At 42.2% G+C, this 27,108-nt stretch overlaps 1 protein-coding gene across 5 annotated transcripts; it reads left to right on the top strand.

Annotated features, from left to right (window-relative positions):
- Window positions 1–348: 348 nt before the first annotated feature.
- On the top strand, window positions 349–26,883 carry LOC139461788 (serine/threonine-protein kinase PRP4 homolog). Of its 5 annotated transcripts, XM_071243251.1 has the most exons (6): window positions 349–429; window positions 8,439–8,498; window positions 16,463–16,510; window positions 18,031–18,260; window positions 23,191–23,348; window positions 25,114–26,883. In XM_071243251.1, the coding sequence occupies exons 2-6, from the start codon at window positions 8,489–8,491 to the stop codon at window positions 25,649–25,651; spliced, it is 984 nt and encodes a 327-aa protein (XP_071099352.1). In that variant the 5' UTR covers window positions 349–429; window positions 8,439–8,488; the 3' UTR covers window positions 25,652–26,883. The 5 variants fall into 5 exon arrangements, with proteins under 5 accessions (XP_071099352.1, XP_071099356.1, XP_071099358.1 ...); XM_071243255.1 differs by lacking the exons at window positions 349–429; window positions 8,439–8,498 and adding an exon at window positions 9,259–9,472; XM_071243252.1 differs by lacking the exons at window positions 349–429; window positions 8,439–8,498 and adding an exon at window positions 11,627–11,705.
- Window positions 26,884–27,108: the final 225 nt, after the last annotated feature.

Below are 27,108 nucleotides of genomic sequence, written 5' to 3'. Positions count from 1 at the left end.
GTTCCTACCATATAAAACTGACACACCGTGTCGTGACTGAAATACTCTTAAAAGAAGCGTTAAAAGAACGAACTATATACACACACGTATAATGTGATACATTTTGTACTTAATTCTCTTGTTTCCGCTTCACCATGAGCAACAGACGATGAGACAATACCGGAAGTTTAAACTCCATGGCAACACGGATGTAAACAAAGGATCGGAGAAAGGAATCAATGAACCTATGCATCAACCATGACACAAAGCAGTATTGATTCGCTCATACAAACTGAAAATACGCTGTAGAAGACGGTTCGCTCATCATTGAAAGTAAATCGATTTGTGTACACCAACTGCCGTAACTGAAAACAAAGTGGTCTGTGGTTTTATGAAGAAGAAAAAAACAAACAAACACCTTACATCACAGATGACAGGGTTTCTGACAAGGTGAGTACGGTTTCACGTTAGGTGTTCTTCTCATCCTAAGGGAGTATAACTGTGAATTATGAATCGGGCTCTTAGGATATGCTCAAGGATTCTGTAGGAACACTGGTTACCTCGACGTTATGCATTTGATGGGAGTTATTGATGACTGCGGTCATCTTGTCCAGCCTTCTCATTCAAATCAGATCTTTGTCTCTGATACAATACCTTTCTGCGCGAAGTCAGCTATCACATCGCAGTTAAATATGTGATTTCACACACACACACACACACACACACACACACACACACACACACACACACACACACACACACACACACACACACACACACACACACACACACACACACACACAACACAACAGACACATTCACAACACACACACACACGCACGCACGCACGCGCGGGCGGGCTGTAAATGAACCCACTGGCGGACAAAAACGGCTAGGTGCCTTTGCTTGCGCGTGTGGTGTTAGTCCGGGGGTGCGCGTTGGTGCCGGACGCGAAATGATCCAGTTTCAAAATTTAACTTTTTTTTTTTTAACATGCCATTCACAAGCGTTGTAACTCAGCTTGAGCATTTTTGTTTGTTTGTGTGTTCGCCGCAGAATTTCAACCATATGACTGCGGTCTGTAAATAATCGAGTCCAGACCAGGCAAACCAGAGATTGGCGTCAGGAGCATCGATCCACGCAATTGCGATACCATGACATGCAAATCAACCAAGTTACCGAGCGTGACCACCCGATACATATCGTCGCACCTTCTGACAAGCACGGGTTGCTCGGCGTCTATTTTCTTACGGGGAATCCCAATGGCTCGCTTGACCCTCCACCTTTGGTATATGTCTTACATTGTTTTGGTAATCAATACTTGACCAATTTAAATACTAGAAGGGCCTCTGGTACTTAATAAAAACAATATTTTCGTAAAATATTTTTACAACATTCCTGATCGATGTTAAAACTTTAAAACCATGCTTCGGATAAGGATGAATTTGGTCAAGATCCTCAATATTAAGTCTTAATGTTTGGATCATCTATTGATAACAAAAGGTGGTGGTTGTAGGTGGTTGTTGAGGGTGCAACACTGGCATAAAGAGCGTTGCAGAGTTGCGTCCCTTGGTCGTGTCGTGATCCGCAGATCGTGAGTTCGAAATCAAGAATCGCTCCAATATATACCCGTGGTCGTGGGTTTCACAAAGGTGGTCCACAAAACTTCGGGCTTTCCTCACACATCAAGCTGTTCAAAATCGGCGTTCAACCGAAGTCATTCTCATCGACACAGAGTGAGTGAGTTGGGTTTAAAGTCGCTGTTCCAGTTGTATCACGGCGTGTCAGCTTGATGTAGGAGGAAAGCCCGAAGTAAAGCAGGTCCACTTTGGTGAAACCAACGAGCACGGGTAGGAAGTTGACTAACAAAATCGGGTCGGACAGGGATTCGAACCCAAGATCATAGGTTTCTGGCGTGCCCAAGGAACGCACCTGTACAGATTGGACCAGCCTGCCTCTCATTGAAACAGAGCAGAGAGTGTGAACGTTGACCGGACACAGCCCCCGGGTGGAGATACACCTCTCGTCATTGTTTCTTTTCAATCACTTCAGATCGATTAAGAGTTCGCTATTTCCTTTACTCACTTCCGGAGTGATCATTAATCAGAGAAAACATCAAACATATTCCTCCTTTATCAATATGGATACGTTGACTGAATCAATGTGTTATCCATGTGGTATATTCACGCAAAGAAACAACGCCGTTATCACTCATTAACATGTCTCCTGTCACAACGTTAACACTGAACACGTATCCATATATCCACCTACCTGTTACGTTTCTAGAAGTCACCAGCCTGGTGTCGTAGTTATTACGTTTCGTTAGTCCATGAATCCGTTCATTGTTAATATTGAGTGATTACATTTGGCTAAACGCTGCTTTGAACCAGCACATGAGTTCTCACGAGACAATGAGTTGAAACCCATGGTGAAAGTTGTAGACGTTTAACAGCTTGGTGAAACCCTCGAGAACGTGGTGCAGACAAACCTAGAAACATAATCAGGTCGAATCTCAGAATCGAACTAACAATCATATGATTCTGTCGCGCCAAGGGAGGTAACTGTACACATGACGCCTTAGACGCCTGGGCCACCCGTTTCCCCTAGACCGCATAAGTAAGTTTGGCTTTACGCCGCTCTTAACAACGTCCCAGCAACCTCACGACGGTGAACATCAGAAATGAGCTTCACACTTTGTACATCTTCCCGAGGCAAGGGAATTAACTGACTTTAAAAGTCCCTTTCAACCCTTGCCGCACTGGGCTGGAATTTCGTAATCATGTTTTGTATGGACTATGGAGTCTATTCAAAGTCCAATCGGAAATCGCGTAACGACACCCGGTTCGAAAACTGCCGTGGAGATTTCGGTCGATTGGAGGATTTGCAAAACATGTGTACCGTCAACTAGTTCGGCAAGAGACTGGACTTTTATAGGCATTTAACTCCCTTGCCCCAGGAAGATGATCATACCCGGGCCTTCAGTGTAACGAGCGAACGTGTTACCACCCGTCTTGTTTTAGCCCCTTACAGGGGCGCCAGACAGGGTAACAACATGTACCATCTTTTAACGTCTTTTTGTATGACGCGGCCGGGGATCGAACCCCGGACCTTCCGCCTCCATCAAGCTGACACGCGTGGTGATATAATATAGCATCTTACTGAGGCAAGGGAGTTAACTGATTATAAAAGTATCGTTTCCACCCTTGCCGAACTAGGCTAAAATTATGGAGTAATATTTCGGCTGGACTAACTAGTCGATGCATTGTCCAATCAATATCGAAATCGACATCCGGTTCGTAAACTGCCGTACCGATTTCGGTCGATTGCAGGATTTATAAAGCATGTGTTCGGACAACTTATCTTTAACAGATATTCTCCAAATCTTTTCATGTTTTTTAATCAAGGTGCTCACGGGATTTGATGCACATCGCGATGTAAGGCCCGTTTTATTACAATATAGGTCTTTATTATCGATAAGATCATCTCCACTGGGCGACACCTTTTTATTTGAGTAAGTGAGTGGGGTTTTACGCCGCTTTTAGCCATGTCGGGAATCGAACCTGGGTCTTCGGCGTGACGAGCGAATGCTTTAACCTCTATGCTACCGGACCTCTATCTATTTTATTTGAAGCAAAGGCAAGTGATGTGAGTGGTGGATTGGGACATAGAAGGGGCATAACTCGTATTCGCCCAGAAATTCCAGCCTTGTTCGGCAAGGGTGGAAACTGGACTTTTACAGTCAGTTAACACCCTTGCCTCGGGAAGATGTGTTTAAAGTCGCGTTAATTAAACCAAACTCACTCTCTGTTCTGAATCTATATAGCATTACTTAATACTTATATAGTATCACTATTGTTATATTCATTGATTATGTCAGTTATCCTGATGTAATGTTTGTTCAATGAACAAAAACATGCTTTTTTAAGAAAATAAACAAAACGAATATTTATGTATAGGTTTTGACTTCAAGCTGTTTACAAATTCAAAAACAAAGCTTAGCCAACAAGTGTGGATTCCGGGTTAGAATATAAGACTCCAGCAACCCATGAGGGACAACGGGTGGCCAGACTCGCCGACTTGGTTGATGCATGACATCGTATCCCATTGCGTTGTTCGATGCTCACGAATTGGGTTGCCTGTCCCAGACTCGATTATTACAGACAGCTGAATTGAATATTGCTGAATGCGTTGCTAATAGCAAACAAACCAAACAATAAACAACATCCAGCCTGTTAACATTTTTTTTATTTCGATAATATATTTTTGAACGCCTGAGCACTCACGACGACTTGCACAATAAGCCTTTTCGTTGGCTTTTTTTCAGTGTAAATCGATATTGGTATGAATGTAATCACGTTGTGCAGCATAGGAACTTGCGATCCTTAGCAACACTGTATATACACATACTTAGAAAAAGGGTAGTCAAATAAATATTGCCTTAGAACAACAGATCAGCTGGAAATCGATTTGTGTTTCTGTAGTTTAATATGAGTATGTCTCTTTGTAAACAAAAACAACGTTGACCGCAATCAAGCAAATCGCCGAGTCTTGAACACTCGATCCAATTTATTGGCTACTGTGTTTTTCGCCTTGTGAGTGAGTGAGTGAGTATGGTTTTACGCCGCTTTTAGCCGTATTCCGGCAATATCACGGCGGGAGACACCAGAAATGGGCTTCACACATTGTACCGATGTCGGGAATGAAACCCGGGTCTACAGCGTGACGAGAGAACGCTTTAACCACTAGGCTAACCGACCGCCCTTCGCCCAGTGAAGATTCTGGGTTACGGTTGACCCCAAGCACTCTCTGCCTGTCGTATGAGGCGATTTGATGGAGCGTGGGATTCAGGCTTTGTCTCGATAATTTACAGGCATAAAGGTTGAATATTGCTCAAGATTTTATCGAAAAAATACATTGTCCTCGAATTCTTGAAAAAAATAATTTTCATTAGACTGTTGAAAAAAAAATGAAATGGCCTGCCACAAAAATTACATAGTTGCAAGGTGTTTTTCATAAAAACACCCCAAAAAACAAACCAAAAAAACAACCCAAAAAACAACCAAGTAAAAAACAAACAAACACATTCAGACTCATAGTTTTAAATTAAAAAAATATACCTAAAATATCTACTCTCGATGCAAAATCCCGACCCCTCCCCCTTCCCCCAAAATATTAAATGGTCGGTCGATTATACAAACTATATATGCACGGGAATCTGCCGTTAAACGGATAGCAGTGAAATAATACATTACCTCAATACCAAATTGCTGCCCCAGCTATAATGTAGAGATCGGAATAAGCCGATTGGACCCGATTGGGGCAAGAATGATTTTCTCGTTAAGACACAAGTGGTTAGCAACACAATACAAGACTATGGCCTGGTATATTGTACATGGACGCACGCTCCAGGGAGTATGTCAAGTGTTTCTGAAATCATTAAACTTTCTATTTGATCTGGCTCAGCAAGTGTAATACGAGAACATCCACCAGGGCATGGCTTCCTTCGGCTGTGTTAGCCCCATCAAACATGCTATACGACCCTGTCAATAGACTGTCAATACTGTGTCAGTGTCTCCATTATGTATTGCGATGAGGCTTACTCGTCGGCGGCACTATCAGTGTATCCCATTACATCTCGACATGCTTGGCTGTTTGAGTGAAGTATGTACATACATTATATATGTTATGGTGGCTGAGATAAGCTATTGGTTCATCATCCTACCTTTCTATGCGGTTATGCGATAGGGAGATGGCGCCATTCGATAGAGCGATATTGCTGTGCGATAGGTTGGTATCGCCATACGATAGAGCATTAGTATAATGTGATAGTGCGATGTAATAGGGAGATAATACAGTGAGACGCGAGTGCGATAGTACGATGTGATAGAGCGATAGTACGATGTGATAAAGCGATAGTACGATGTGATAGAACGATAGTACTGTGTGATAGAACGATAGTGCGATGTGATAGAGCGAAAGTACCATGTGATAGAACGATAGTACGGTGTGATAGAGCGATAGTGCGATGTGATAGAACGATAGTACGGTATGATAAAGCGATAGTGTCATGTGATAGGGCGATAGTACGGTTTGATAGTGCGATGTGATAAAGCGATACTGCGATGTGATAGAACGATAGTACGGTGTGATAAAGCGAAAGTACGAAGTGTTAGACCGATAGTAAGGTGTGATAGAACGATAGTACGGTATGATAAAGCGATAGTGCCATCTGATAGGGCGATGGTACGATGTGATAGTGCTATGTGATAGGGCGATAGTATGGTGTGCTAAAGCGATAGTACGATGCGATAGTACGATGTGATAGAGCGACAGTACGGTGTGATAAAGCGATAGTGCGATGTGATAGGGCGATAGTACGATGTGATAGTGCTATGCGATAGCGCGATAGTACAATATGCTAAAGCGATAGTGCGATGCGATAGTGCGATGTGATGGAGCAATAGAACGGTGCGAAGGTAGGATGCGATATAAAGAAATAGCGATGGCAATAGCGGTGTTGCTATGAGCTAGTGCGATGCGACTGAGCGATAGTTCGATAGAACGATATTGTGACGCGTTAGAGCGATAGTGCGAAGCCACAATGTCGCACTATCTCGTTGTACGGTAGGCGATAAAATAAAGGCCCTTCACAACCATCGTATGGTTTTCAGTTCCACTCGGTGCATGTCTATATTGTGCCATTGTGTCACATTATTCAAGCCCAGTCTCGCAGAATGACGCAATTTCCCTAATGGGACTAGAAAACAAAAAATCATCAACGTTTGCTTTTTTGTTGTTCAGAATCTAAGTGGGTGAATTAAGTTTAAACATGTACATAAAGGTACATGTTTTTTTTCTCCGTTTTTCTCAATGCTCGATCAATATTGTGTCCCTTGGCATTGTGACATTATGTCATTGTGACATCAATTAAGGCATATATAATTAAATAACTGATAGATCGTTGCAGCTTGAGGCTACTTTAAACGAATATACCGTTTCGTGTGTTTTCATTATCTGAATTATTACGGAGGAAACATGTTTATGAAATGTTAATAAATGCATTATTAAGCTATATGTTTTAAAGCAGTTTCCTCGGTACTTGGTCCGTAGTGTGTCATTGCCTGTGGTTTCAATCTCTTTGGAATGAAGTTAATCTCACGAAGTTAAAAAATACAAGAAAGTGGCGGTTAAAATCTAATTGTTGACCTTTAAAGTGCGTGACGAGCGAACGCTTAAACCACTAGGCGAAAGAAAGTATACACTTGAACTTCCGACCTCTATGTTCCGTGAGGGGGCACGGGTGGCCAAATCGTCTAAGGCGCCGCGATTCGATGTGCAGAGTTGCGTCCCTTGAGCACACCAGCAACCTATGATTGTGGGTTCGAATCCCGGTTCGCCCCGATTATGTTTCTAGGATTGTCAGCACCATACCCGTGCTCGTGGGTTTGACCGAAGTGGTAAACGTCTGAGACCTGCATCACTTCGGGCTTTCCTCCCACATTAAGCTGACACGCCCCGATATAACTGGAATATTGTTAAAAAGCGGCTTTAAACCCAATTCACTCACTCTATGTTCCTTGAGACGTCATGTGCACGTCACTCACTCATTGATATGATGAACGTAACATCGCCTATGAAACTCGTAGCAAATACGTCACTTCAGAATTGACTTTCACTTTGTGTGAGTTCAATGGAGTAAGAACCTTCATAGAATGAGAGCCAAACTGTATGGATGTCGGAGCTGGCGACTGTTAAGAACTACCTCAGTAGATCAGACACAATGACAGCGCGTCGTAATACGTTTACGTCAAATACAAGACGTTAAAATGGCCGACACGATAAACGTGACGGGAGAGATTTCGGAAGTTGTTTGTGAACCCGTGTTTAGATGTTTTAGTCATCATTGATCAATTGGCCGATCATTGAAAGGTGATTAAAGATGTGCATATCTTCATTTTGTTCACTAAGATGGGTCGTAGCGAGGATATTCCCTAACCCTAACCCTAACATGAACGGTCGTGGAGTCAAATTCTCTGACGTTTCCCAATGTATACTAAAACGCTGAGTTCAAGATTAAAGGGTCTAAATGATCAGAAAGAACGCTTCTGTATGTTTTCGTGCTAGGGAATTCCCAGTAGTCCGTCAGTGTTTATGTCATTTCAAGAACACGATCTCTTGAAAAACGTATGAACGTCAAATTGTGTCGTTCATACACTTATGAACGTCAATTTCGCGGTCAGGTAACCGGCCTTTCGTTCAATGGAAAAGCCGTATATCAGGTAAACGTCAAATTAAAAAAACAATATAATCGATTAACCATTTCTTGTTTGTTTCATTTTACCCACTATCAAACATGAATGTATACTTTCTTTTGCCCGGCAGTGTAGATGGAGTATTGGTTACTAGGGCGTAGAAAACAACAAACAAACATCTAATAAACATCTTGTGACGTTTTCCAGGAGATCAAGGACGTCCCAGGGGGCCAAGGTGTTGCAGAATCACGTCAAATATGAACGACTGTACGTATTTAGTATCATATTGATTCTTTGTTATTAAGTCATCGGGATCGATTGTACAAACAAACAGTCGACTGTTTATCATAGACAATGATGGCGTCCAATAAGCGTTTCTGATAAACATCAGATGACCTGTAAATGATTTTTGTTTTCGTAATGAAGCAAAATTAATTAATTAATTAATATTTTATTAATATTTATATTTATAATAGATTGATAATTGATTTGCCCTACCGACATAGACCTGGTGTGATCACTGATTTTCAGTGAACCGTCCATCGAATTTTCACGTTATTTTGCTTTTTACGCCCATTGGAATCTGTTTCGGCGGATAATCGAGACTGGTTATTGTCTGGCTTTGATGTTTTATATTTACGTAACATGTTTTTATAGATATAAAAGAATGGGTTTGGTTGGCTGTTATATGGCCCAAGTCAATCGAGGAGTTTGTCTGTCGCTATGGATTCTATAATCACGTTCCATTGAACACAGAAATATTCATGACATTTTAATTGCTTCAGATTCAGAATCAATGCTGACGACAGTACGGAAACATTACCATGGCCTGTGACAAAAATGCAAACATCGTTTATCATTGATTCTGATTAATAGACACAAAATCAATACCTGTGTTTGCGTGAAATGGTCTGTTGGACAGACAAAGGCAGTTCCTTCTGGTACATGCAACCAAGGTTCCACACATAACGTTGGTCACAAGGACACGCATAATGTGATGGGGTATTCATTGGTAGGCTGTTTGCTCATACGGTTTTGTTTCCATGGAGTTTTCTCAATACGGAGTTTATCAAAGGTGCGTCGATCACTTTCGGTTTGTGTGTATCAGTGATTCAGAGGCTGCGGACACTGATTCCACAGAACGGTTTGGGATAGATGGTAACAAGTGTTGGTTGCTCTGGATTTGTCTTTTGAAGATCCTTGGAGTGTATGGAGTACTTGAATTTACATAGCCAAAAAAGGTAACTATTTGGTTTGACACTCGTTTATCCAGTTTGTCGCATATCCATCGACATTCAAGGTATATTGTCACCATGTCTGAATTAACGAGTGCCATGGTTGTTCGATCTTATGGTCCTGCAATTAACTGACGTATTAACGAGAATATGCCTTAGAGAGAGTGTGAGTGGGTGAGTTTTGTTTTACGCCTCCTTGAATACCATTTCAGTTCTATCATGGCGTCTCAGCTTAATGTGGCGGAGAGCAGATGTTTCCTAATTATTATTATTTGGACGGAAAAACGATGGTTTGTAACGACCAAATAACGTCGTTTTTCCATATGACCATATACGGAAAAAACGACGTTTTCGTGTTTGCAGTGTAAAGTTGTGAAAACCATGATCAAACTAATGGTCATAATCCAGTTTGTTTGTTTGTTTGTTGCTTAACGTGGCACTTATATTCCAGTCTGTAAATTATCATGTCTGGACCAGGCAATCCAGTGACTGACATCATGAGCATCGATCTACGCAAATGTGAAACGATGACACACATCAACGAAGTCAGCGACACTGACCACCCTATCTCGTTAGTCGCCTCTTACGGCAAGTATAGGTTGCTGAAGACCAATTTTCATACGGATCTTCACGGGAGTCGTAATCAAGACGAATATGGGATTCGAACCTGTCATTATTAAGGCACCTAATTCACAGTTGTTGCCTTATGACACACTATGTCATAACACGAAATGGATCATAACTGGGTCATTCTACAGGTAGACTGCTTATTGATCTTCTTAGCAAGCTACTCAGAGATATTGGATATAAATGTTTGCTCTGTGAGGCGACCTTATTGTACAAGTAGATGGGGTGTTAGAACAGCGATGGCTGGAAGCCAGGAACCCATCTATTTACAATAACGCCATCAATTTGTCTCGATTAGCGAGAAGTGGATAAATACTTACATTGAAAACAATCCTAATAGTGCATGAACATGTGTTGTTTTGTACCCAGATGGTATATAGGATTGTATGCAATCAATAATACCTAATCATTCCTTCAATCGGTAATGACTATTTTCCAATTTTGCCGTCACAAATATTTAAATTATCAATGTCCACAGCTATGCTGTAATACAAAAAAAATCTGGAATATTGCTAAAAGCGGTGTAAAACCAAACTCACTCACTCACTCACTCATGACTATATTAATATAATTTATGGTCAGATTAAAACTGTCATCTTTTGTAGGTGCTGTTTAAGCCTTAGAGGGACTTTCCTCCACGTGCTGTTGACTAGGTTCAGTCTAGGTGTTCACTGTATACTAGTAATTAGTTCTATGAGTGAATCAGAGATATGTCTCAGTGAATTGGGTAATTTTCTAGCAGACTAAGCTGAGTTTGAACGAAAATTTTAACACATAGCATAGCGGACAAGCTTTATGCCAATGTGGAGAATCGAGCCAGGGACTTTGGCGGGGAGACAGAACGCTTTAACCACTATCCTTCTCCACTACGGTGTGGATTAATGCTCATGCTATCCACCCTGGATTGTCTAGTTCAGATTCAGTTATATATGGGTCATCGTCGTACAGCAATAGTGTGTCGTTCAACAAGCAAAACCCCGCAAAACCTAGCATTTTCATGTAACCAAACAAATAATGACACTGTCCCTTGAAGAATTATATTTCAAATGTTCACTGTATAACCCAACCATGATTAAAAATACGAGTTGGCGACAATAGCCTTTTTACCAACGAAACCCGGTCTTTTAACAAAGCCGAATGCTTCAGGTAAGTCTGAGTGCTTTAGGTAAGGTATATCGACATGTCGTCGTTACGCCGTGACCACATCAATAGAAAATGATAGCTAAGCTTTACGTACATCCGCGAGTTATTGACAATCACTTTGACCATTATTCAGATTCCATAGTCCTAGGCCCTAAGCAGCATTGAAAGCTTTTCCATGCCGTTCCGATAACAAGCAGGTGTAGAAACCATTAATCCGTTGGTGCTTAAGAGCTAAAATATGGTAGGTAGGCCGTCAACCTGCTGGAAAAGAAGCCGAATCGAAGTTGGCTTGCAATATTCATGGGCTAAGGAAATTGAACACTCTAAATTGATTACTACGCAGGTGCCAAGGGTAGATTGGTACCTTATGATTATTTCATCCGTGAGAGACAACCCACGATATTGTAGATAGAAACCCGTACGTGTGGCAGTTGTTTCAAATTCTCTGTTCCAAGTAGGGTCATTATAGGTAAGAACAGAATGGCTGATTTTTTTCTGTATTTGTTTTTTTTTTTCGTGAAACTTTTGTTTTAAACTTCTTCATTGTTCCTTTTAGCATTGTTGGCTTGTCTTTGTGTTTACTGTTGGATTGTGTTTCCTTTTGTAGATATTACACAGAGCTGGTGGTAAGGTCTGTTTGTGTGTCTTAGCAATTTGTAATGATACTTTGTGGTGTAGTGTGTGATCTGTTATGTAGCTTGTGTGGGCGTCGCGGGGATAGAATGAGTTTATGAAACGTTTTTGTGAAGGTTATCGTTATAATCATTTAAGTGTGAGCTGACTGTAGTTACATTTCAGTTTGTATTGTGTTTCGTTGGTTTCCCAGTGAATTTCGTTGTCTTCAGTGCTGATATATTTATTCAGTAAACTACTTTTATAACGAACACGCTTATAACGAACTGCCGGATATAACGAACTTCTTTTTTAGTCCCGGCCATTTGATGTATATATGCTGTATATATGCTTATAACGAACTACGGTTAAAAGGAACTTTAATTAGTGGTCCCTTTGAGTTATAACCGTAGTTTACTGTATGTTCAAAACGTTGTTAACGGCTCTCCGCTTATCTCGAACTCCAGATGAGTCGATATATTCGATGGTCCCCAGGACTTCATGTTTACAATGTTTCGTTAAAGCAGATTCATATATTTTGGACAAAAGGTGGCCATTTTATGCCCGTTCCAAGACTTCAGGCCATTTTGGGAACTGGGAAACTAAGAAACCGAGAAACTGAGAGAAACTGAGACAGTTGCTGCTGTGTAATTAGGGTAAAAGATAACTTTTGAATTGATATGCATCAAACATTTTGAGCAGGTAGACAAAGTGTTTCCAATGGACTTGAATCTAAGGATGAGGTAGGTAAAGTCCCTGTGTTGGCCCAGTAGAAATGTTAAATCATGAATCTAGATATTTTTAAATTGATATGAATAATTTTGAAATGGCTGGTGGCTAGCCTTTCTTCTTTCAAACATCTTCTGACTTCTGACACAATTGTATACTTAAATATAGCTAAATTGAGCGAAAGAAGACCGATTTTTATATATTTCTAACTGGGAACAGGTCCGTGAATCAAGATGATATTAATTGTATGTTTGTACTGTTTTATATGCATGTAAGTTAATCAGCTTGCGTCAAAGACTTGCTCATGTTTAGATATTAGATAAAGGCTCCATGAAAACCTCTAAAACAGCCTTTTTCTCACCTTTTTATTTATGGTAGTTATAAGTCCAACTTTGAAATGAATAGAGTCTATGATTCTATTTCATATCAACAGTTCTAAAAAAGTTTCCTCATTTCTTATATTATTAATTTCCAGTGGGCCATGACGCACCATTGCCATACCTTATCCTTTGTTTGGCCCCCCTTAAATACTAAGTTCATGTGATGCGATCATGTGGTAATTCCGGGATCTTGCTAAAAGTGATAGCCGACTATTGAGATTTGAATGTTGCAGCATGTGACCTGTGTCATTAATCCCACCACACAAACGTGTTGAAAGTCGCTGTATGACTGCAATAATCTTGAACGCGACGGTGAACCCCATGCCTCCTCACTTCACCTGACGTCCTCACACTCAACCGAAAAGACTCGTGTTTCTCTGGTCCAGACTCGATAACATTGAGCCAGCCATGGTATTATGTAATATGAGCCTCAGCGGCGTGGACCGCCTCCGTGGTCTAATGGTAAAGCGTCTGCCCGGAGAGCGGAAGGTCCGGGGTTCGACCCCCGGCCGCGTCATACCAAAAGTCGTTAAAAGATGGTACTTGTTGTTACCCTGTCTGGCGCTCGGCATTAAGGGGCTAAAACAAGGACTGGTCGGCTCGGAGTCAAAATACTGTGTCTGAGTGGGGTATTCATGTTAAACTGCGGCATGGTATCTCAGTGAGCTAGCACTATAAATCGGCATCAGTCCGGACTAGTACAAGCAGCCACACAAACACACACAGGTACATGCACGTCGCTATAAAAGTGCAATAATCTTTGACGCGACGTGAAATCCCATTTCACCTCACCCACCACCTCAGCGGCGTGACACAACATTCACTCACCCTGGTATTAATAGAAGCCATCGATCAATATGCAAAGACTCTGTGACTTGGTTGATTGCGTGACGTCGTACACCGACGGCGTGGAGTTGTAGCTCACAATATCAATCACTGGATTGTCTGGTCTAGATTCGGTTACAGTAAATTGCCGTTATAACGAACTCAAGGGGACCACTAATTTTAGTTCGTGATAACCGTAGTTCGTTTTAAGCATATGTACAGCATATGTACAACAAATGGTTTGGACTAAAAATAAGTTCGTTATATCGGTTAGTTCGTTATAAGTGTGTTCGTTATAAACGTAGTTTACTGTACTTACCAGCTGGATATTGCGGCTTTAAACAGCAAAGAGTGATGTATTCTGGTGGTCAGGATTTGTGACTTGGATGACTGCGTTCATCGTACCCCGACAGCCTGGATCGTTGCTTATATTTCAGCCAACTAGATTAGAGGTGACATATCTCGAATAGTACTGACTGCGGCTTAAACAACACACTCATTCCTTAATCACCACCCAGGCCTATCATATAACGGTTTATCGTCAACAGAGGTCGTGGTTAGCGTCACGGCCACCATGGCTCCTTAGTCATTCTGGTTAATATTGCAGCACGAATTGATTGATTCGTGATTGAAACGCTGTTTTGTTATTGAATAATTTTCCCGAGTGGAAATACGGATTATTTTCACAACGTGATTATTTCGTATTCCAAATAAATTCATAATCAATACCTTGGTAAAAAGTTCTGATAAAAGTGATTTATTTGGTATTTCCCTTAAGTTTCATATTCTGATTACTTCTTACTCGAGGTAGGTAGGTTAGATTTGGTCTCATTGTATTTGAGTTCATTATATAACAACCCCCAAACACACGAAGGTCGCCGTCGAGCCTTCATTTCGGAAACGAGGCTCACATTATCGTCCTATTTTTTGCCTCAATGGGTGTTTCTACTTATAAGTCTTAACTGGCACTGTAGTTATACCACTGGTGTCGTGTGCAAATTCCACTGTGACGTAATAGGTCTCCATGTTACTTCATGTCTTCCATCCTTCGATTATCGCTCGATGGCTTACTTACTTTAACACACGTCAATAACTTAACATCGATTTGGGACATTTGTTACACTACGATAGATTTGTGTTGGCAGACGCAACGTATTTACAACACAGCGAAGATGGTCGTTACTCCATCGCTTCTTACTGCGGTCGCTTTTTATTTTAAATTTTCCCGTGAAGGTATAAACATGTTATTATCATTGGTATCAAAGCCATTATTTCGGGGATTCCGGGTTAGAGGAGGTCCCCAGCAAACAATGTTAGAAGCGACCAACCCGATTGGGTGGACGGGATCGGTGACTTGATTGACAGTGTGTCCTGGTACTCCAACGGCGTAGATCCTTGCTCACAAAATCAATCACTGGATTGTCTGGTCCAAACTTGATTATTTTCTGCCATAGAGTGCGATTTTAACAACAAATAAACCTTATTTAAGGATTCAGGTGCCCGCTTCCATGATGTAATAGAGAAAGTATCTGAGAAAGGGATGTCGGTGGTTCGATCCCTCGCCCAGGTTGTGATCTCGGCATTAAGGGAATATAAAAGGTCAGATCTGCTCGGAGTATATAATGTGTCTGGGCGGGGGTATCCACGTCAACCTGCTGCATGGCATCCCAGTGGGGTAGAGCTGTAACATCAACCGGTTTAGTACGGATAATACCATCACAGACAGAGACAGAGACAGATCTAGAGACAGATCTAGAGACAGACTCAGAGACAGAGACAGAGACAGAGACAGATCTAGAGACAGATCTAGAGACAGACTCAGAGACAGACAGAGACAGACACAGAGACATACAGAGACAGGCTCAGAGACAGAGACAGAAACAGACACAGACACAAAGACAGAGACAGAGACAGAGAGAGACAGAGACACAGAGACAGAGACAGAGACAGAGACAGATCTAGAGACAGACTCAGAGACAGACACAGAGACAGACACAGAGACAGACAGAGACAGGCACAGAGACAGACACAGACACAGAGACAGAGACAGACACAGACACAGACAGACACAGAGACAGAGACAGAGACAGATCTAGAGACAGATCTAGAGACAGAGACAGACACAGACACAGAGACAGAGACAGACACAGAGACAAACGCAGAGACAGACAGAAACAGACACAGACACAGAGACAGAGACAGAGACAGAGACAGACAGAGAGACAGACACAGACACAGAGACAGACACAGAGACAGACACAGAGACAGACACAGAGACAGAGACGTACACAGAGACAGAGACAGACACAGACACAGACACAGACACAGAGACAGAGACGGACACAGAGACAGACGCACACGCTTAACGACCCGTGGAGATCCGGGGTAGAATAGGTCTTCAGCAACCCATGCTTGCCATAAAAGGTGACTATGCTTGTCGTAAGAGGAGACAAACGGGATCGGGTGGTCAGGCTCGCTGACTTGGTTGAAACATGTCATCGATCCAAATTGCGTAGATCGATGCTCATGATATCAATCACTGGATTGTCTGGTCCAGACTCGATTATTTACAGACGGTCGTCATATAGCTTGAATATTGCTGAGTGGAGCGTTAAAAAACCAACCAACCAACCATATAACTGAACGCCATGTCACCTCACCACGTGTCTTGTGTTTCCAGCGAAGGGAAGAGGCAAGAACAGGGAGACCTCGCGTAACCCGGATAGAGGTGGGTAGTGTGCTTGCTATGTTAAAGCATGTCTCCATGTTCTTTAAACATTTAAATGACAGTAAATACTAACATATCTAAATGAGTTACCTAAAAAAACACCAATGGTTACCCAATGACATATTTGTTATAACCCACTATTGTTACAATTGTAGCCAGGTAGTTTCCACTTCCGTGAACACAATTATGATCCGTTGATTGTGCGTTCGACCTGATTGCAAGTCTTGTCCGCCACCGTCAAACAGTGTCCGTCTCCTTGTTATACATTAAAACTTATATAATAGCGCCGTAAAATCACTGAAAGACAGTTCAAAGCTGCCCAAATCCCTCTCCGTCCCACAGGGGCTAGTAAGGCTTGAGGGGAGGTCGGGTAGCCTAGTGGTTAAAGCGTTCGCTCGTCACGCCGAAGACCCGGGTTCGATTCCCGACATGGGTACAATGTGTGAAGCTCATTCCTGGTGTCCCCCTGCCGTGATATTGCTGGAATATTGCTTAAAGCGGCGTAAAACCATACTCACTCATCCTATTGTAAGGCCAGAATTAGCAGCTACACTGCCAGTGAACATAATACTGCCAACATAACAAAATGTGGAGAGGTCAACACACCAAGTTTGTTCGATGACAAATTCAACATTGTTCACTGTGGACACTGTACTCCTATAAAACTTACATTCTGCATACCGCAGAGTCGAAAGTACGACTCCGACAATATCCTAACCATGTGTTATCATGGAATCACTATCAAATAGTGATGATGCCAGGTGTTTCGCGAAAAGGTGAGCCTATCCTGCATTACCCGTGGCACCCGTCACAAACACATGCAAAGGCAAGTCAAGTTCACACGGTAACATATGGCACAAGTCAAATAGAGAATTGCATCGGACATCATTTTTGTCACTGATGAGTGGAAATTGGAAATATCCTCCACATAACCGACACTAGTAACCGCTTGAGTTACGAGTCCATGTGTATCCCAACTGCATGCATCGATGCTTATGGTGTCTGGTCCAAATGCTATTATATACAGACAGACAGATAGACAGACATTATTATTATATACAGTCCGCCGTCAGGGTTGGAATATTGCTGAGAGCCAACAACACAACACATCCTCCTAAAACACCCACGTCCTCGTGCCCCCCCCCCCCCCCCCCCCCCCCCCCACACACACACACACACACACATCCCCAACCCTCCCTTACTCCATTAAATGAGGGGGCACGGGTGGCCCAGTCGCGCCGCAATTCGAATGGGGCACGCGAGAAAGCTATTACTGTGGGTTCGAATCCGGTTCGCACATTAAACTGACACGCCGTGATATAACTGGAAGACTGTTAAAAGCGGCGTTAAACCCAACTCACTCACTCACTCAGTCCATTACATGATGTTCAGGAATAGGTGTGTTACGGTTCTTCTGCCATTTTGGGGAATTTTGATTGTTTGTTGTTGCATAAGTTGCGTTCATGAGGAAATGTTTCATGTCTTTGGGTTGATGTGTACAAAAGATAAATCTCGTTTAGGTAATGCACGCAACGCCCCTCCCTCAAAAGCCGAGAAGGGAAACATGAACAACGAAGAACGTGATTCAAACAGAATGGGCGAACGTTACAAGTCGGGCAGAAGAGGATCAAACTCCCCACCTCACGGGTCGAGTAAGGAGCCTACGAAACAGGGGAGACAATCCGAAAAATATGATAATGACGAAGATGACGGTTTGCCAGAAAGGGACTCGTCACCAACGAGTAAAGAGGTAAACAAGCGATGTTCGTTCGTTCGTGATTAGGTGGGTGGGTGAGTATTTTAGTTACATCACAGCGTGTCACCTTCATGGTGAGGACAACCGAAGTGATGCAGTGATGCAGGTCTTAGACATTTACCACTTTGATGCAAAAGGGTCGTCACGCCGAAGACCCGGGTTCGATTCCCGACATGGGTACAATGTGTGAAGCCCATTTCTGGTGTCCCCCGCCGTGATATTACTGGAATATTTATAATCAGGGCAATTTTGGATTCGAACCCATTATCGTAGAATCCTGGCACGACTAAGGTACACAACTCCGCTCAGCGACTGCGGCGCCTAGGACAATTTGGCCTCAGGTTGCCCCGAGTGGAATGGAACTCGGGTCTTCGGCGTGACGAGCTAACGCTTTAGCCACTAGGCTACTCGACCGCCCCCGCTTGAAAAGGAAATGTCACGATGTCTGAGTGTGCTGTTCAGCTTAGTTTCATATTGCATTGTTTCTGATAGCACTCAGACATGCTCAAAATCAAATAAAAAAATCAATAAAACTGTTGTTAGCCGAGGCTGCTGCCTGTGAATTAATGTCGCGTATATTGATCTCATAATAATCAGGTACCATAACTGATTGTATACTGAACAGCAGAAGTTCCAATCAATCAATCAATCAATGTTTTATTCCAACAAACCACCATAGGTGGTACAGGAACAGTTCATATAAAGTCATAACATAAACAATAAATTGTAGTGACCACTTGGTAAATTGTAGATTATAGTGTTTTACTCATCTTCCGACAGCATTATTGATATTTCTTATAAATCTGGAGATATTTTTCACGATTAAGCAATTATTTGAGGTAAACAAAACTTTGAACTTTGCGAGATTCGGCCATTTACAAAGATAAATTGCAATATAATGTGACCTCATTTTATCAAAAAAAGAGCATTTAAATATATAATGAAACTCGTCGGCTATCGCCGGTGAGCTACATAGGTTACAATTTCTATTGATTCTGGGTGTATTTTGCCAGCAGCCTGTCTCTACAGGTAAATAATGATTCGATGTCCGAAATGACATAATAGGTCAAGAGAAATAATCAGGTGGCAGGAGGTATTTTTCAAACGACGGTAGATCTTTGAACAATTTATAGTAATTACCTTTTGAACTTTTATCTATATCATCCCTCCATTGTTGTATAAAATGATCTTTAAGTACTGTTTCTACCATAGAGACAAGCCACTGTTTACAAACGCAACCAGGATTATCAAATACATAGGTAAAGCCACAACTGTTTAAAATACTTTTTATGTGAGATATCCATACGTTACTATTACTAATATTGAGGGTGTGATATAATGTGAACAGTTTAAGGATGCGTGATGACAACATGAAAGGAGGAGATATGGTTTCTAAATTATACCAAAATCGATCATTCTTTTAGAAATTGTAATGTTCACAGGAAAACGTCCACGTTCACCGTAAACCATAAAGTTAGGAGTTGATGATCGCAACCCAGTAGCAAACTTTAGAAATTTAAGGTGAAAATTTCCAATGTTTATAACATTTTCACAACCTCATATTTCACATCCATACAAGGCTATAGGTAGTATTAAGATATCAAACAATTGGTTTACAGTATCAAGTGCTAGATTGAGGTTTCTGGATTTTTTCAGGAGTGCAAACATGGCCTTTTTAGAGCTGGACAGTAAATCGTTTATTGCGGTATTAAATCTCCTATTGCGATGAAAGTTGATACCTAGATACGTATAATTATCTACAATTTCAATTGGTTTAGAATCAAATTGAAAAGATAATTTAGATTTTTAACCTACGCCTCCTCCAAATATAATAATCTTAAGAGAATTTTGGAGATCTTTCTGGGATTCACCTAAAAGTATCACATCATCTGCGTACAACAAAATAAAGAATTTAATACACATATACACATAATCATCATGAACACAATTGATGTTAACGCCCCTACAAACTTTGCTCTCAACATATACATCTAAATCATTGAGAAAAATCGAAAATAATAATGGAGAGAGATTTTCTCCTTGTCGAACCCCGGAATAACTATAAAAGAAGTTAGAAATTTGGTTATCAACCATAACGCAAGATTTTATATTACTGTACATGTTTTTCACTAACTTGAGGAATCTCCCCTCTATGTTGTATGATAACATCTTGTACCATAGGCCTACTCTCGATATACTGTCGAGCGCTTTTGTGAAATCGATGAAAGCACAAAAAAGTTTTCGTTTTAATATTTTGAAATACTGATTTAGCATATTTAAGATGAATATATTATACCTGTGACAGTGAATAAGATTTAATGCAAAGTTTTGTTTTTAACCAAATCTGAAACAATTTCGGTTTGCAATAGATAAAAGACTCCTGTAAGTGTTCATATGGTTTAATTTGCCATACTGACATCAGAAAATGCGTGATTTCATAAAAAAAACGATGAACATGCCAAATGGTCAATCCACAAATTAGTAGCGTTTGTGTCCACCTCTGGTTGCGATGCAAGCAACACATCTTCGTCTCATGGAATGGACCAGACGTCGCACAAAGTCCTGTGGGATATCTGTCCATATCTGCTGGAGCAAGTCGAGCAATATGAAGCCGGACGTTGTCATGTTGAAAGGTAATGCCTGGGCCATGACGACGCAAAAAACGGTAGAAAAACAAGGCCGATGATCTCGTCGCGGTAGCGCTGTCCATTAAGATTTCCCTCTACCACTATCAAACGGGTCCTCTGTCTTGCTGTAATCCCATCCCATACCATAACGCTGCCGCCCCCGAACCGATCTTCTTCCATGACACAATGACTGACGTAACGTTCCCCTCGACGACGGTACACTCGAATCCGTTCATCGCTGTGGCTGAGGTGAAAACGAGACTCGTCAGTGAATAGAACTTGTCCCCACTGCATGGTCGTCCAGCGTAGACGCTGTCTGCACCACTGTAGACGTGCTTGACGGTGGTTTCCTGTCAACATGGGACGTCTGGCGGGTCTTCTGGCGACAATCCCTGCACATCTGAGGCGACGACGTACAGTTTGTGAAGATATTCGCCAGAGATGCTTCTTGCAGTCACTGTTGCTGGCTGGAATCGATTTCGTAGGTGTGTTGTTCGAATCCAGTTGTCTTGTCGATTATTGGTTACGCGTGGCCTGCCACTCCGAGGATGGTCTCTGACTGCATTCGTCTGTTGCCAACGTTACCATAAACAACAAATTGTGTTTCTGTGGACGTTAAATTGTCTTGCAACATCACGTTGACTCGATCCTGCTTCAAGCATACCAATGGCTCGCAGACGCTCATTTTCGGACAGGCGTGGCATTTCGTAATGTTGAATAACTGCGTAATTTTGTTGTTTTTCTGAGTGGATGTTGTCAGCACGATGCTAAATAATGCATATGGAATCCCGATAACGCACATGTTTTTATACATTCCTGGGTAGTGAAATGCTTGGGGCTTGCATAAAAGTAAACTTTTGCATAGAATGCATGCTTTTCTGTAGCAGTTGCGTTTTTGTGACTTGATTCCATACATACTACAATATTGAAAACCAAACTGTGAGTGAGTGAGGATTTTCGACGCTTTTGTTTTTTTCTCGGCGATATCACGGTTGGGGACACAAGAAATTGGCTTCTCATATTGTACCATGTAGGGAATCCCGGCTATCGGCGTGAAGGGCTAACGATTTCACCACTAGGCTACCCAACCGCTCTGGTTCTGTGTTATATGGCGACACCTTGAACGCATACGAACACTTTGACTGCACCCCACCGATTGCCTGCTTGTTACCAACAGAATGGGAGTGAAACTGTCTGCCGCATAAATTGAATCCATTTCGTAAACACATCATAACATATAGGGAGCACGGGTGGCCCAGTCGTCTAAGGCGCCGCGATTCGTTGTGAAACCACGCCAGAAACCTATGATTGTGGGTTCGAATCCCGGTTCGGATTATTTTTCTAGGTTTGTCAGCACCATACCCGTGCTCGTGGGTCTCACCAAAGTGCTAAACGTCTGAGACCTGAATCACTTCGGGCTTTCCTCTCACATAAAGCTGACACGCCGTGATATAACTGTTGATGTTAAAAGCGGCGTTAAACCCAACTCACTCACTCACTCACTCACACATCATGACATATATGTCATGTGATAAGCAGGACTTAGAATCGCGGGAGATCTTGCTTACTGGAATATAGAGCACGTGTCAGAAATTGTCAGTGTAATCCTAGACGATCGTGTTTCCCCAATACTCCAATTAACTGTTAATATACAATCTTGTGATCGCGACCTGGAGCTAAGGTAGGCACACTTGATTAACATACAGATATGGCAGATTTATGAAAACCGTGGCCCAGTTGAAAAACTGAGGGATCAAACATTTTATCTGAAGCAGGGAGACACACTCTTGCAATATTAATTGCATAGGATTGCATCGCTTTGGATTGTTTTGGACCCTGTTGTCTGGGGTAGTCTGAAGTGGTATTGTTTATTTTAGTTCGCAAACGGCGTAATTCCAGGTATGATAGGTATGAAAATAGTTTTCAAATACACGCACCTGGATGAAAGTTGTTATTTATTTCTCTCCAAGGCGCGATACATCGTATTTTATCAATATTACGTGAACCAGTCAGATCTTATCATTCTGACATTGCGGTATGATAATGCATGTTTTCAAGCAATGACTGTTGCAGGACATGGATTCATCCCACAGATGACATCCTTACCTTGTCAGCTTGCTGACGGGGTTAACCTCTTTGGTCATGTGGACAAGGCGTCCGACCTCTGATCAGAAGGTCCGTGGTTCGAATCCCATCACGGGACTCGGATATTTTATGGCCGCTACACATGTCTCAAACAAACATCCCAGCAAATCTCCCCCATCATCCCAAATCATCAAACTATCGTTTCTTTGTAGAGGCAGACTGAACGGGTTAAGGACAGGAGCAAGAGGAGTCGAGGACGATGGAAGGACGCAGGAGATGACCAGTTGCGGAGGGACAGGAGGAGGGCTCGCCAGGACCGGATGGTCAAGGTCATGGAGCTGTTTGAGGACAGCCTCATCGTGGACAAAGTGTGAGTCTGTTTTGTGTGAGTGAGTGACTGAGTGACTGAGTGAGTGAGTGCTTGTTGTTTAACGCCGCACTCAGCAATATTCCAGCTATATTGCGTCTGTCTGTAAATAATCGAGCCAGACAATCCAGTGATTGACATCACGAGCATCGATTCACGCAATTGGGATCGATATCATGCATCAACCAAGTCAGCGAGCCTGACTATCCGATACCGTTAGTCGCCTCTTACGACAAGCATAATCGCCTTTTACGGCAACCATGGGTTGCTGAAGACCTGTTCTACCCCGGATATTTGAGTCAGATCGTGACGATAACTTAAACATTGATAATGAATATAGTTGGCGATTTTATGACAGCCTCATCGTAACAAAGCGTAAGACTGCTTTACACATTTTGTTTTATTCCGTAAACCATGTGGACGGTTTGATGTATGAATGAGTGATTATGGTTTTACGCCGCGTTTGCTAATATTGCTGCATTATCACAGCGGGGACATCAGTAATAGGCTTTACATATTGTACCCATGTGGGGAATCGAACCATTGATTTTGACTTGACGAGCGACCTCCTTAGCCATTCGGCTACCTAACTGCACCTTTTGAAATACAACATTGAATACCATGTACATCTATCATATTTGGGGAGTCCTTTTACAAAGGTTGTCGTTCGAGTCCCCGAGTATGACCACCCGATCCATTAACTTGCCTCTTTTCAAAGTCAGTGGGGTAGACTAGTGGTTAACGCCTTCGTTTCTGGTGTCCCTCGCCGCATGTCCATATCTCTATTGGTTTTCTTTGATTTCTTTATTTGTTTGTTGTGTAACGTAACACTCAGCAATATTCAGCTATATGACGGCGGTTTGTATATAATCGAGTTTGGATCAGACAATCCAGTGATTAATACCACGAGCATCGATCAACGCAATTGGGATACGATGATATGCATGAACCAAGTCAGCGAGCCTGACCACCCGATTCCGTTAGTCACCTCTCACGACAAGCACAGTCGCCTATTACGGGAAGCATGGGTTGCTGAAGACTTATTCTGACCCGGATCTTCACGGGTGGGCTTTACTGGTGCTGAAGCCGACGTAATCCCAATCCACACATCATTCCTGTTCTCTCACTGGTTAAAGCGTTCGCTCGTCACGCCGAAGACCCGGGTTCGAATCCCGACATGGGTACAATGTGTGAAGCCCATTTCTGGTGTTCCCCTGCTGGAATATTGCTAAAAGCGGCGTAAAACTCACTCACTCACTCACGCGGTTATCGAACTGTTTGTCAATGCAGTTTCTTCGGCGTTTTCAGTGAGTGGGGTTTATAGCCGTATTTAGCGATATCCCAGTAACACCATGGTGTGGGAACACAAGAAATGGGTTAAATATTTCCAATAACATTCACTGTCCAGATCTAGGAAACATAACCTGTGGATACGAAACTTGTCGAAAGTGATTATATTTTCACAGCATTTCTTGCGAATTAGACCCGTGGAGGACCGGATAGAGAATAGGTCTTCAGCAACCCATGCTTGCCGTAAGAGGCGACTAACGGTATCGGGTGGTCATTCTCAGTTGACTTGGTTTATACATGTCATCATTTCCCAATTGCGTGGATCGATGCTCATGATGTCAATCACTGGATGGTCTGGTCCAGACTCGATTATTTACATATATAACTTGAATATTGCCGTGTTCAGCGTGAAACAACAAACAAACAAACAAACAAACGAATATAAGGTAATATCTTAAGATATGCTTTTGTTTTGCAGGGCCCTGAAAGATCGACCACGTCATATTGAGAGTGTGATAGAACGTCTGGAGGAACTGAAGAGAGCCTATGCCGAGAAGGTGAAGCAGGAGGTGACAGCCTATTGGGCGAAGATCACAGAAGAGGGCAGAGCGAGCAGAAAGAGCGGAGCCAGCAGAGAAGCGTCGGCCAATGAAAGGCCGGCCAATGAAAGGCCGGCCAATGAAAGACCGGCCAATGAAAGACCGGCCTCAGTCGTCAAACTTGACCAGCCCGACAACCAGCGTGAACAAAGAGATAATAGAACGGTTGACCCTCCCCGGACACGACCGAGGGGAGCCAACAGTGGTCAAATGTTCAGGAGGGACAAGAGTCGAATCATGAGCGGGGAGATGACCCAAAGAGGCAAAAGGGACGCTTCCCCCGAAGACTCCAGGGAGAAGGATGATGCGAGGGACAGCCCCAAGCCGAAGTCACACCCTCGTGCTGTGAATAGTGGTGAACATCACAACCGAGGCAAGAATAGGGTCAACACTGGTGATACGGCTTATAGATCCTAGTAGGGTGAACTCATCTTCATCTTTTTATTGTTTCACGTTATATTGTTTTTCAAAGGAATGTGATAATTCAGGACTGACTGTGGATTTTTTCGATTCATTGAGGTATGAATCGAACGACTGTATGAATCCGCGTAGTGGATAATGAATGTGCATGCATTTCGCTAAATGTCCTGTGCATGACGATACACGTGAGCAGAAAGTGAATTCCCTTGACTGTAGTACTGGGACACCTGACATTCCGTAGTAATAAAAGTGGTCCGCTTCGGTGGGCGTGGCTTAATTGTTTACATTCATTGAGAAATGAATGCAAAAACACGTGACCAATTCAGCTAATCAGAATGCAGTTATTAAAATGAACACAGCGAAAATTTAATTATATTCGTTTTGACAGTCAACAAGTCAACAGTTTATGGCTGCTGAGTCACGTAACATTCGTGCATGAAACTAAATTTAGTTCCAATATGGAATCTGCCAATGGCGGCCGAGGTGCAACGGGAATGTGTTCATAGAAATCCCAAAACTGAACAGTCACAGGAACAAGTCAAACGTCAAAAGCATTACTAATATTTTGCATAGTGCATAGTACAAACTCACTCAATAAATAAATTTCCGGGGTAGAATAGATCTTCAGCAACCCATGCTTGCCGTAAAAGGTGACTATGCTTGTCGTAAAAGGTGACTAATGGCATCGGGTGGTCAGGCTCCCTGACTCGGTTGATGCATGACATCGATCCCAATTGCGTGGATCGATGCTCATGATATCAATCACTGGATTGTCTGGTCCAGACTCGATTATTTACAGACCGCGGTCATATAGTTGGAATATTGCTGAGTGCGGCGTTAAACAACAAACCAACGAATACATAAATATTCTACATTAGTAGTGCTACGCGCGCGACTTTTAGTGGCAAAGCGCTACTCGGGATTTGAACACATGATCATAGGTTTCTGGCGAGCCCAAGGGACTCAACTCTGCACAGCGAACTGCGGCGCTTTAGACGACACAATTATTAGCAAAAAAATGTTACATGGATATTTGGTGTTATTATTTTGATAGAATACACGAGTATACAAACCAATATCCATCCCCTGTCGGTGACGGTGACAGCATAAACACATATTTACTGGGTTTAAATATATTTCTGTTATAAATTTCATAATTTATCGTATCTATCACAATGCCTTCACAAACAGTTTCACAAAAGAATATTCACACACTATTCATTAAATCAATAGTGAATATTTATGACGAAAACACATAGAATTATTACAATTAAGTACTTAAATACTTCGAAATAAAAGGGAATAAAACCAGAAAAAAAATTAAAAAGTTTTTTCTTCTTTTCAAAATGATATAAATAAAAAAGGTGATTCGGAATCCTTCCCCCAGCTGTGCAGGTGCTCCAGGCAATTACATACCAACAAGACCTGGGACGATCCGGGGTGGAATAGGTCTT

This window comes from Haliotis cracherodii, unplaced genomic scaffold (assembly GCF_022045235.1).
Source record: "Haliotis cracherodii isolate W230 unplaced genomic scaffold, xgHalCrac1.p SCAF_15, whole genome shotgun sequence".
Taxonomy (NCBI): Eukaryota; Metazoa; Mollusca; class Gastropoda; order Lepetellida; family Haliotidae; genus Haliotis; species Haliotis cracherodii.
The sequence above is the reverse complement of the archived record's forward strand: the minus strand, read 5'-3'. Positions and strand labels throughout refer to the sequence as shown.

What these genes read in the sequence shown, in the direction of transcription:
- LOC139461788 (XM_071243251.1), top strand. An exon ending in CGTCACCAACGAGTAAAGAG is followed by an intron (nt 18,261 to 23,190) that starts GTAAACAAGCGA and finishes GTTTCTTTGTAG; the next exon opens with AGGCAGACTGAACGGGTTAA. An exon ending in AGCCTCATCGTGGACAAAGT is followed by an intron (nt 23,349 to 25,113) that starts GTGAGTCTGTTT and finishes TTTGTTTTGCAG; the next exon opens with GGCCCTGAAAGATCGACCAC.